Source organism: Carcharodon carcharias, chromosome 9 (assembly GCF_017639515.1).
Source record: "Carcharodon carcharias isolate sCarCar2 chromosome 9, sCarCar2.pri, whole genome shotgun sequence".
Lineage (NCBI taxonomy): Eukaryota > Metazoa > Chordata > Chondrichthyes > Lamniformes > Lamnidae > Carcharodon > Carcharodon carcharias.
The window spans coordinates 14,243,040-14,255,581 of NC_054475.1; the positions used below are offsets into that span (position 1 = coordinate 14,243,040).

At 41.1% G+C, this 12,542-nt stretch overlaps 1 protein-coding gene across 1 annotated transcript in view; it reads left to right on the plus strand.

Annotated features, from left to right (window-relative positions):
• Positions 1 to 12,542, plus strand: part of wnt2bb (wingless-type MMTV integration site family, member 2Bb) — a 93,676-nt gene that overhangs the window by 50,509 nt on the left and 30,625 nt on the right. The window contains exon 4 of the mRNA XM_041196226.1: positions 5,440 to 5,704. Within this exon, the coding sequence (XP_041052160.1) occupies positions 5,440 to 5,704 (265 nt within the window). The remainder of the gene's footprint in view (positions 1 to 5,439; positions 5,705 to 12,542) is intronic.

Sequence of the window (12,542 nt, forward strand, 5' to 3'; positions counted from 1 at the left end):
ACATTGGTCTTCACTAATCTTTTTCTTTTTACATACTTATAGAAACTTTTACAGTCCTTTTTTTATGTTCCTTGCAAGTTTACTCTCATAATCTATTTTTACCCTCTTAATCAATCTCTTGATCCTCCTTTGCTGAATTCTAAGCTGCTCCCAATCCTCAGACTTGCTCCTTTTCCTAACAAATTTATATGACTCCTCTTTAGATCTAATACTATCCTTAATTTATTTTGTTAGCCATGGTTGGGTCACTTTTCCTGTTGTGTTTTTGCATAAGAAAGGAATGTATAAAACTGTTGCCATGTATACATTTGTTCCTTAAATATTAGCCATTGCTTATCCATCATCATGCCTTTTAATGAAATTCCCCAATCTATCTTAGCCAACTCACATCTCATACCTTCATAGTTTCCTTTGTTAAGATTTAGGACCCTAATTTCAGATACAGTCCCTTTAATGTTGTCTTTTTAACATTTTTACACATCTTTTTGTACTATGGCCCTATTTGCTGCTAGCCATTTTTTCCTCTGCCTTCCACTTTTGCTTTCTAATGTTCTGTCTTTCTTTCCTATCGTTGTTTCCTCTCTTGTGTCTCCCCACTCAGGTTTCCATCCCCCTGCCACTCTAGTTCAAACCCTCCCCCACGGTACGAGCGAATACCCCTGCAAGGATATTGGTCCCAGTCCTGCTGGGGTGTAACCCTTCCAACTTGTACAGGTCCCATCTTCCTCAGAATCAGACCCAATGCATCAGGAATCTAAATCCCTCCCTCTTACACCAAATCTCCAGCCATTCATTCATCTGGTCTATTCTCCTATTCCTGATCTCGCTAGTCCATGGCACTGGGAGTAATCCTGAGATTAATTTTAATTTATTTCCTAGCTCCCAATATTCTGCTTTCAGGGCCTCATCCCTCTTTTTATCTATGTTGTTGGTACTGATCTGGACCACAACCTCTTGCTGTTCACTGTCCCCCTTATGAGGACAGCTTGGTTTGCATTCCCTTGAGCTTGCATAGTTGAGGAGTGATCTTATTGAGGTGTTTAACATGATAAAATATATTAGATAATGTAGTAAGAGAGAAACGATATTTTCCAGATGAGGGAGGAGACCAGAACAATGGGGCATAACCTTAAAATTAGAGCTAGACCATTCAGGAAGGAAATCAGGAAGCACATCTTCATGTGAAAGGTGGTGGAAATCTGGAACTCCCTGACCCAAAAGCCTGAGAGGGCTTTCAAGACAGAGATTTTTGTTAGGTAAGAATAGCAAAGGATATGGAGCAAAGGTGGGTGAATAACATGGAGTTACAGATCAACCAAGATCTAATTGAAGGGCAGAGGTTTGAGGGGCTGAATGGCCTAATCCCATTCATAATGTTCTTATAATTCTCAATCCCAATTAAAACAATAGTTTGGTTCCAGGAAAGCTCTGGACTTAGGGCTATAGACTGGAACTGCCTTGTCCATGTTCCACAGAATTTAAATTAAGGGGTGATTTAATCCAAGTTTTCAAGATGTTAAGGGGAACTGATAGGTTAGATCATGAGAAACTATTTCCACTGGTTGGAAAGTCTGGAATAGAGGACAAAGTCTAAAAGTATAGCCAGGCCTTTCAGGAGTGAAATTAGGAAAGACTTCTAAACACGAAGGATGGTACAAGTCTGGAACTCTCTTCCACAAATGGCAATTAGATAATTTTAAATCTGAGGCTGATGTATTTTTCTTAGCAAAGGGTGTTAAGGAAATGGGGCAAAGGTGGTATGTGAGTAATATTACAGATCAGCCATGGTTGTACTGAATGGTGGAATGGGTTTGTGGGACTGAATGTCTTCCGTCTGTCCTATTGTTGCTCTAGGCTGCTGTGAGACTCTCTGCCAATCCTCGTACATTTTGTTCAGAGACAAAAATAGCTTTTAACAATTTTTTTTTAAAAATCTGTTGAATTCTGTATCAGGCAATACGCCAGCAGAGTGAGATTGGTATCAGATGTATTGCAGACAACATCCACATGTTCGAAACATGCAAAGGAAACGCTAACCTCAAGGGGTTAATGATTTTTAAATCAATTTGCATCAGTTATCATAGTGAACATATTTCATCACCAATTTTATAGTTTAAAGCATTGAAAAAAAAAATCAAAAAATCTCAAAGGAAATATAAAGAGATATTTCACTTATTGTGCTGTCCGTTTAGATATTTTTGGGCATCATATTCAGGTACTGACTCTTGCTAGTCCAATATGACTAATGGGCTTGGGAGGACCTCATTCCTGCTCTCTCCATTGTTCATTGCTTGTTAAGAATCTGGATCTGCATGAAGTCGGAAAGATGGTTTAGAATCCAGTCTGTCTATCAATAGAAATTTGTCACCTTAGTAAATCGCAGTAAATTTTAAATATGTTTCCTAATGTCATGAGAGGAGAGGGTTTGGTTTTCTAGGCTAAAAACAGAAAATGCTGGAAATACTCAGCAGCTGTGGCAGCATATTTGGAGGGAGAAATAGAGTTAAGATTTCCACAGATGCTGCCAGACCTGCTGAGTATTTCCAGCACTTTCTGTTTTTATTTCAGATTTCCAACATCTGCATACCTTTCTTTTGGTTTTCTGAAGTGAGTTTTAAGATGTATTGTTGGATGAAGGAGATTCAGCCTCATTTTCACAGAATCATAGGTTTACAGAATTAAATAGTTGTTTCGTAGTACAGAGCTTGAGTTTTGTTGTAAAAAGAGACATGTCAAAGCTTTTTGTCTTGCACTTATCAGGACAGCTCTCAAGAAATTACCACCATTAAAAGAGAACAACAATATATACTGCATGAAAAGAGAATGTTAATTGGTTGGCAAGTGGACTCTGATTGGTTGAGGTGTTGTCATGGAGAATGCTGCATGGAACTGTTAACTGCCCAGTTTTGTTCAAATTCAAACTGGGCAGGTCGACTTTGATTGGTCAAGGCATTGCCCTGAGGAATGAACCAGGGAATGGCTGTACCCCAAGCTCTTGTTTAGTTCAAAAAGGGGTAATGTTGCGCCTTGACCAATCAGAGTCGACCTGCACAGAAGGAAGTCGTTCGGCCCGTTGGAACCATGTCAGCTCTCTGCAAGAGCAATTGAAGTAGCCCCACTCCCTCATCCTTTTGCCAAAACCTGTAATTTTTTTCTCTTTGGGTATTTATCCAATTTTCTTTCGAAAGCCACAACTGAATTTGCCTTCATCACGCTTTCAGGCAGTGCATTTCATATTGTAAACATACGCTGTGTAAGAAGGATTTTCCTCTTGTTGCCTTTGGTTTTTTTGCCAATTACTTTAAATCTGTTCACCGATGGGAACAGTTTCTCTCTATCCACTAAACCACAAGGTTTTTAATAGGAGAATAAAGAGGGAAAGTTAGAAGAATTGTTTTTGCTCAAGATAAGTGGCAGAAGGTGTAGGGGGGACATGAGGAAGAACATTTTTACGCGGAGGGTAGTGGATGTCTGGTATTCGCTGCCCAAGTTGGTGGTAGAGGCAGAAACTCTAAACTCTTTTAAAAAGTACCTGGATCTGCACCTTATGTGCTGTAAGCTGTAGGGCTATGGGCCGGGTGCAGGAAGGTGGGATTAGAAAGGGCACCTGGGTGTCCTCGGGCTGGCATGGTCCAGATGGGCCAAATGGCCTTCTTCTGTGCTGTGACTTTTCTATGGTTCTATTATTAAAATACAGAATGCTCAGAATATTTTGCAATGAGCAAGTAAACCACCATTTAAAAAGGACTGGAGAGATGATTTTTTTAAAAATTAGAATCTATAGATTATAAAAGGTTCCAGTAATGGGGTTAATGTAGACTGCACCAGTTTTAGAGCTACCATCCCTATGACCTCTTTTTATTCTATAATTTCTGATTCTGCAGAAAATGTCACTGTCCCTACAGTGAAAATTGTTTAAAATAAAATTTAGAAAAGTTTCTCTCCTGATTACCAACAATAAACCCCCCAAAAACCTGCTTTCATTCACCCACAAGTCTCTTAGAAATTGTTTTCTAATTTTTGCCGTTCATCCTGGGTTAGTTTTTCAGCAGCTTTTCACTTAGTATATATAATTTTTAATATTTCCTGATATATTTTCATACTGGTTTTCAATTTACAATTTTTAACAATTTAGATCTGGCATTCAATACTGACCCTCCCTTGTTGTATACTTGTGTTCTGAACGTTAATCATTCTGTTTAAAAAAGGAACCTGCATTTATATAGCACCTATTATGGCCTGAGGCCATCCCAATGAAGTTTACAGCCAATAATATAATTTAGAAGTGCAGTTGTTTTTGTTATCTAGCGCATAAAGGCATAGCAAGCACCCACAAATAGTATTGAGATAAATGTTCAGATCATTTTTCTTGTGTTGATTGAGGGCTGAATCTTGACCAGGAGAACTCCCCTTCACTTCTTCAAACAGTGCCTCGACATCTTTTACATCCACCTGAAAGGACAGTTTGGACCTCGGTTTTAGCATCTCTTCCAATAGATGGCATTTCTAACAGCACAGCACTGCTTCTGTACTGCACTGGATTGTCTGCTATAGCTGGTTGCTCGTCTCTGGAGAGGCTTTTGAACCGATGACTGTTAGGCCCAGAAGCAAGAGAGCTACCTACTGGGCCATGGCTAACAAGAATGAATGATAGTCGGTTGAAATTCCAGAGGGCATGCAGCACTCCCCACCTGCTGTACTCCAGTACAATTTAGCACCTCTTAGGAGAGGAACAAAGAGAAAGTTCGGACAGGGGAAAAATTCTCAAGAGAGATTTAGGCTGCATTAATGTCCACGACATTATATATTCAGCAAGGACATGCGACATTGACTCAATAGCACTAAAGAAGGTTATCTGCCCCTTTAAGTGATAACTCATGTAAATCATGGTGCATTCTCTCAGTATTCTATTTGAGTGTCATCCCAGGTTACATGCTTAAGTCTCTTGGAATGGAGCTTCAACCCAAAAATTTCAGATTCAGAGGAAAAAATGCTACTCAATGAACCAAGGCTAACACAATACACTTGACCCAGTAGACTTTCGACTCGAAACATTAATTCTGTCTTTCCACAGATGCTGCCAGACCTGCTGAGTTTTTCCAGCAATTTTTGTTTTTTTTTCAGTTTTCCAGCATCCGCAGTATTTTGCTTTTACAATACACTTGCTGTTCTCGTCATGTCTCTATTTAATGAGGTTAGTTTATAGATCCACCCCCGCAGCAGCTTCAGAGGTGTAGCTTTCTAGAGCTGCACTATTCTAGAACTCTTATGTTCTAGGGCTGTAGTGACCTAGAGCTGTATTGTCCTTCAACTACCTCCAGTCCCATTCATCTGATGAAGACAGCAGTGGGAATAGCTTCTCTTTTTTGAAAATCCTTTAAGTCAGTGATGGAAGGTCTGTGTCTCTTGTGATAACTCTGCCTCTCTCTACCCCGGCAGGCTGTGAAAAGGTTCATGAAGCTGGAGTGTAAATGCCACGGTGTCAGCGGATCATGTACGTTAAGGACTTGTTGGTTAGCAATGTCGGACTTTAGAAAGACCGGAGATTACCTGCGGAAAAAATACAACCTGGCGATTCAGGTCACCATGAACCAGGATGGAACTGGTTTCACTGTCACCAACAAACATTCAGACAGGTTGATCAAAAATGAGTTGGTGTACTTCGAAAACTCACCCGATTATTGCGTCCTGGACAAGGCAGCAGGTAAGACCCAGATTGTGTCACACGTGGTGGAAGCTGTCACAAGCTGTAGTCTTAGCGGCAGAGATGTCAAGATATGGACTAGAATTTTTTTTTAACAGGGGAAATGGTGGCACAAGTGGAGATGAATGCTCTGGAGGTGAAAAAATGCAGAATGGGTGACCGAGCAGATGTGGGAGAGCAGGGTCAGCTCAGGCTCAAACTGAGTTACTAGGGACACAGTCAGTGGGAAACTGGCGACCTTGCAGTTGGTGGAATCAGATAACTTGATGCTGAGATGGCTTTGGTTTCATCTGTGGATGATAAATAGGAGGAATTGGGAGAGTAAGGTACCATGGAGATAGAGGATGGGAGCGGGGAAGCATGTGAAGGAGAATAGAGTTTTCAATGAACTGATGGAGAGGTCAAAAAGAGTCAGTGAGCTATGGTCAAAGTCATCCACAATGTCTTTGGTGCGGTTGACCAAGATGGTGTCTGCGTGTGAGTGTTTCAGAAATTAGACTGGAGAATTGGAAGGCTGGAAGAGCTGGATACTGTTGCATAGTAACAGTTGCATTCAAGGATCTTGAATTGTCATTTCAATAGATTACAGCTTGAGATAGCAGAAGGGTTTTGAGTGTACCATTACAGAAAAGTCTGTAATGGTCTTGCTAGATAAGCCACTTCAAGTCCTTTTTCACTTTGCTCCTTCTACCTCAATTACATTGTCATGAATTTTGCAACCCTAAGTGGGGTCCGCTTGCCACTTTCAGATGATTCCCTCCTCCCACTGGGCATATTGGCCTTCATGGTTACACAAGGTCCTGCTGAGACCTGGTAAGTGGACAATCCCAGTGTAGGGAGTGCCTGCCTCTCCAACAGGCAGGAGAAAACAGGCAAAGCTTTGATCACAGACAGAAGTCCTCAGCCAAGGCTAGAACCCAATGTGTCCAGGCCCAGAGCTATGTTCCAGACCTTCTACTGCTCTCCTGCCAGACTTGAGAAAAGAGAAAGAACTTGCATTCCTATAGCAACTTTCACATCCTTAGGACGTCTCAAAGCCTTTCACAGGCAATGAAGTGTTATCACTGTTGCAATGTAGGGAAATGTGGCAGACAAGTTGGGTAAGCAAGCTCCCAAGCAACAGCAATGTGTTAATGAGCAGGTAATCTATTGCCAAAAAGAGAGACATGTTGTTGAAGCTTTTCATCTCGCACTTATCAGGACAAACACAATAATGCCAAATTTCAAACAATCACAACAAATTGTACTACAGGAGAAAAGGATGTTGATTGGTTGCCAAGCTGACTCTGATTGGCTGAGGTGTTGCCATGGAGGAAGCAATGGTGAACTATAGGCTCCCCAAGATCCCACATAATTGAAGAAGGGTGCAGGCTTGAACATATTCCTTTTGTTTGCAGAGAATTGGTCTGAGCATATGAATGTTTGTTGCTTCTAGCAACTATAAATGAGCCACATTATGATCTCAGCTGATTATCTTAAATTGGTTGTTAGTGTAGCTATTAGGACACTCAGGATTGTTCAGCAAGTTCTGCACAATTACAGAATCACATCTAACAGTAAGCATTTTGTTTTGGGTTTTGTAAGCACGGGCTGGTTGATTATGGTCTGTACTCTGCCTATTATGAACATGATGTTGTTCATTGAAAGACCTCAACAAATTGTAGCAGTTGTCCACCACAAATGGCCACACATTTTAAGCGTGATTATTTCTTGACACCATTTGAACTGCCAACTTCAGTATATATTCTTGCTTGACTAATTGATACAGATTGATAGTTACAATTAGTCAACAACTCCATTTTCATTGTATCATGTGACTACCAGTATGGAGAAGAGCTCGATGGATCTTGATCCTCCAGCACCAGCAACTTTATTTGTTCATGAAATGTGGGTGTCACTGGCAAGGCCAGTATTTATTGCCCATCTCTATGCAACCTACATGACAACTCTATTACCCAATGGGTAAAAAAAGAATTCCCCAGTGATTTTCCCTTTAACTTCTTAATCTTTATTCAAACCAGAAATGTTGGAAATACTCAGCAGGTCTGGCAGCAGCTGTGGAGAGAGAAAACAGCTAATGTTTCAGGTCAGCAACCTTTTTCTAAAATCAGAACTGGAATGGGTTTAACTGTTTTTAAGCAAACAAAGAACTAGGGAAGAGTGGGGATGGGTGGGGATGGGAGTTTGGTGGTGGGGGGGAAGAATGAAAAGGAGAGCTCTGTGTTACGGTGGAGAGCAAGAGAGAGTAAATGACAAAAAGGATGATGGTGCATTAAGGCAAAAAGGATAATGAGACAAGTAAAGAAACAAAAGTTAGGTCCAGAGGAGGTGTAAGTGGTTACAACAGGATAGCGGAGGGTAAGGGGTAGCCTTGGAGGGGGAGGGTTGGTGTGCAATCTGGTAAAGAGAAGGTTCCCATGAAACAGGAATACAGGAACATGATGGAAGCAAAGTTGGTGGAGCCTGGGGCTGTAGAGTACATGTTGGCCGTGTATCATTGGGGGCTTCCATCCCAAGCTCCAGCCCACACTTGCCCCACTCCCAATTGCTCTGGTACTGCCAGCACCTTCTGCTCAAGAAAATGGGAGTGGTGGTTATGATCTGGGATCTAAGTTGTGATCAGTCAGAGCCCATGTTCTAGAGGACAGAGTAAAATAGCCAGAAACTTTACCACCAACTCCAATTCAACGATCAGTCACCTGAATAGAAGAGAATAAAATTATAGAAATTTACAGCAAAGAAAGAGGTCATTCAACTCATCATGGGTCTTGCCAGCTCTCTGTAAGAGCTACTCAGCTAGACCCACTCCCTTGCCTTTACCTTGCAGCCTTTCAATTATTTTCTGTTTATTTTATTCCCTTTTGAAAGCCACAATTGACCCTGCCTCCACCACACTCCCAAGCAACACATTCTTGATCCTAACCACTTGCTGCATAAAAAAGTTTTCCTTCATGTTGCTTTTGTGGAACATCTTAAATTGGTGCCCTCTGGCTCTCAGCCCTTCCACCAACGGAAGCTTCTCCCTATCCACTCTGTTCGGATCCCTCACGATTTTGAACACCTCTATCAAACCTCCTCTCTATCCTTCTCCATTCCAAAGAGAACAGTCCAAGCTTCTCCATTCTATCCACGTAACTGAAGTCTCTCATACCGGGAGCCATTCCGGTAAATGTTCTCTGCAGCTTCTCCAATTCTTTCTCATCCTCCCTGAAGTGTGGTGCCAAGAATTAGACACAATACTTCAACTGAGGCTGACCCAATGTATAAAATAAAATAAATAATGTAAAATGGGCGGAATCCATTAAGCATCTGTGCTGGGACTGTCTGGACTGAACACAGGCGTCTAACGAGTGCTCTTCTTTGATTGGGATAATCTGGGTAAATTGGTGGTGGAGGGAGTTGAATGGAATTCCTCTGGTTCCAACATGATCACATCTAATCATCCTGAAAATTAAAATTCTCAGAAAACATTGAATGTAATTTAGAAAACAGCACAACTGCTGCTGTAAATTAAATACACCTCCTTTTCTCTCTGTCCAAATATAAGATTAACTGAATTTCCCAATGCATGCAGCATGATTACATTCCCGTGGCAAGATAGGACGTGTTACACAATGACAATGACCTTGCAGCTGCTCTGATACGTCTCCAGGACCTTAATAAATCCTAGCAACATACCATAGCAACAGTGTATGGCAGATCCCATCATTGAACTCTGTCAACTTAAGCTCCCCTTCCACAGAGGCTAAACAGAACTTGCAACAAGACAATCTTATGGGAGTCACTTTAAATCATTCACCTGAAACCGAAGAATTAAAAGCATTTTGTTGAATAAAGGAGCCCGACCCCTGTCACTCAATGTGAAGGGCCAAGGCAAGATGTCAGTCAGCAAGGCTGAAAGGATTGCTGACTGGCTGGCACTAAGTTTGGGCCTGTCAGTGGTTGGCATTCTCACTTATGAGCCAGAAGCTTCTTTGCTCGAGTCTTGAGCCCATAACCTGAGCTGACACCCTAAGGGAATGCAGCACTGTCAGAGGTGCGGCCCATCAGTTCAGATATTAAACCAAGGCCACATCCACCCTCTTAAGTGGATGTGAAAGATCCCAGGTCACTATTTTGAAGAGTGACAAGTTACTGCACATTCTGTCGGTCTGACCCACATTTAACCCTTTTTGAACAGGTCGTGAGTACTGAAGCTGGGATTGATTTTGAATGCTAGTCGTAGGAATTGCAGCACAGAGGAGCTACCCACCCTGGCAAACACTCCCCCCACACTCCCCATCCCCCCCAACCCCCTTTATGTTTCCAGTACTAATTCTGAGTGGGTGCTCATTTGTTACTAAATCACAAACCATTGTGAATAACCTTTCCAGACTATTAGTGTAATTCACCTCATGCATCAAAAAATGTATGTTTAAGAGAGATTTTGGTAAACAGGAAGAAACTGCTTCTATTGGCAGGTGGGTCAGTAACAAGATTTAAGGTAATTGGCAAAAGAACAAGAGGGGAGATGAGGAGAATTTTTTATCGAGCAAGTTACAATCTAGGACGCGCTGCCTGAAAGAGTGGTGAAAGCAGATTCATTAATAACTTTCAAAAGGGAATAAGATAAATATTTGAAAAGGAAAATAATTACCGGGCTATGGGAAAGGAGCGGAGGAGTGAACCTAATTGGGTAGATCTTTCAAAGAGCCAGCACAGGTACAAAAGGCCAAGTGGTCTCCTTCTGTGGTGTATGATATAAGGAATAATATATTCAGCCTCTCAAACCCTTGCATAATTTTAAACATTCCTCTTAAGATTCATCCTTAGCTTTGTCTATTCCTGTGAACACAACCACCAGTTTCTGAAATCTCCCATTATAAAATTATTGTCACATCCCTGGTATTAGCCCAATGAATACCTAATGATCTTTCCTATGGATCAAATATCATTTCTAAAATGGAATAAAAGACTACGCAGCATCTCAACACACTTTACAGCCAATGAGGCACGTTTGAAATGTTGTAATGTAGAAAATGCTGCAGCCAATTTTGCACATAGCAAGTTCCCACAATCAAGAAAGTGATAATGGCCAGATAATCTATTCTTTTGCAATGTTGATTGAGGGATAACTATTGGGAAAATTCCCCTACTCTTCTTCAAAATAGTTCCATGGAATCTTTTGCATCCACACAAGCAGCCAAATTTGATCTGAAAGACTGCATCTTGCAGTGCAGCACATCCTCACTAGAGTGTCAACTTTAATTTTTGTGCACAAGCCCAGGAGTGGGACATAAACCTGAAACCTTGTGGCTCAGAGGCGAGAGTGTTGCCAACTGAGCCAAAACTGCACAAACTGCTCTAATTGTGGCCTCACCTCAAGTTTTTTTTTTTGCTTTTGTATTTCGTGCCCCTGCCATACATCAGGATGTTATGATAGTTATTTTCAATAGAAATAATTAGGGAAAAAATGTTGAATTATTTTTAAATGCTTGGTTTTTAAAGGAAAGTGTATACATACAATTTTAAGGAAGACACGGCGCTGTTAACCAACAATGGTTAAAATAGTAATGAGCTGAGCCTCGATGTTGTTTCACCTTAGAAGATATTAGTTGCTTATTAGCCTGTCTGAACAATTGCTAAAAACCTCACGGCCATTCTTCTTAGAGGTCTCTGTTCCCTCCTGGCTATGAGCAGAGAGATATAAAGACATGGAAAAATCAGTCAGATTTTAAAGTGAAAAGCTGCAAGGGAAAACTTAAGCTAGCCTTGGAAGGAGAATTTAGGAAGTTAACTAGGAGTCATTTTGTTTGTTAAGTAAGGCTGATGTGAGGCAATGTGGTATAATCATTTTTTCCTATTATTACGCAAAGTCAAATTGTAGTGATTGAATTTAGTAAATTTGATAATGATTATTGTACACCATTTTAACTTGCTGAGAAATAAAACCATGTAATAATTCATATCTGGCACATTTACTAAGGGCTTTCTCAATCCACTCCACCCTTTATTAGATTGAAGAAGTACGTTTTCAAAAGGCATAAATATCCAGCTAAGGTCATGAGGAGGTAATATTTTTACTACCTCTGTATTACGCTACCTTGTAGTTGGAAATTGGGAAGGATGATCACATCCCTAAATGTAAAGCTTTCAGGTGGATTACGGGAGTAACTGTCCCAAATGCATAACCAAGAAAATACTTAAATCTTTGGCAGCAGCTAGATACAAAACCTAAAAACTGCACAACAAGATAGTGAATATGCACCCCAAGATCAGTGTATCTGCATCCCCTACATCAGTGTATCTGCAAGCTAGATCAGTATATCTACACCCTCTAGAGCAGAGAACGTGCACCCGCTAGATCAGTGAAGCTGCACCTCCTAGATCAGTGTGCTAGTACACCCTAGATCAGTGTGCCTGCATCCCTAGATCAGTGTTTCAGTACCCCATATCAATATATCTGCATGACTAGATCAGTGTATCTGCACCCCAGATCAATGTATCTGCACCCCAAGATCAGGCTTTCTGCACCCCTATATCAGTGTATCTGCATTCCTAGATGAGTGAATCTGCATTCCTAGATCAGTGTGTCTGCATTCCTAGATCAGTGTACCTGCATCCCTGAGATCAGTGTATCTGCATTCCTGGATCTGTGTATCTGCACCCACTAGAGCACTGTATCTTCACACCCTCCATCAGTTTGTTCACCCTAGCTCAGTTTACCTCCAACCCCTATATCAGTGACCCTGCACCACTAGATCAGTGTAACTGCATTCCTAGGTCAGTGTATCTGCATTCAACTGCCAGTGTATCTGCCCTACCAGATCAGGATATCTGAAATCATAGATCAGTGTAT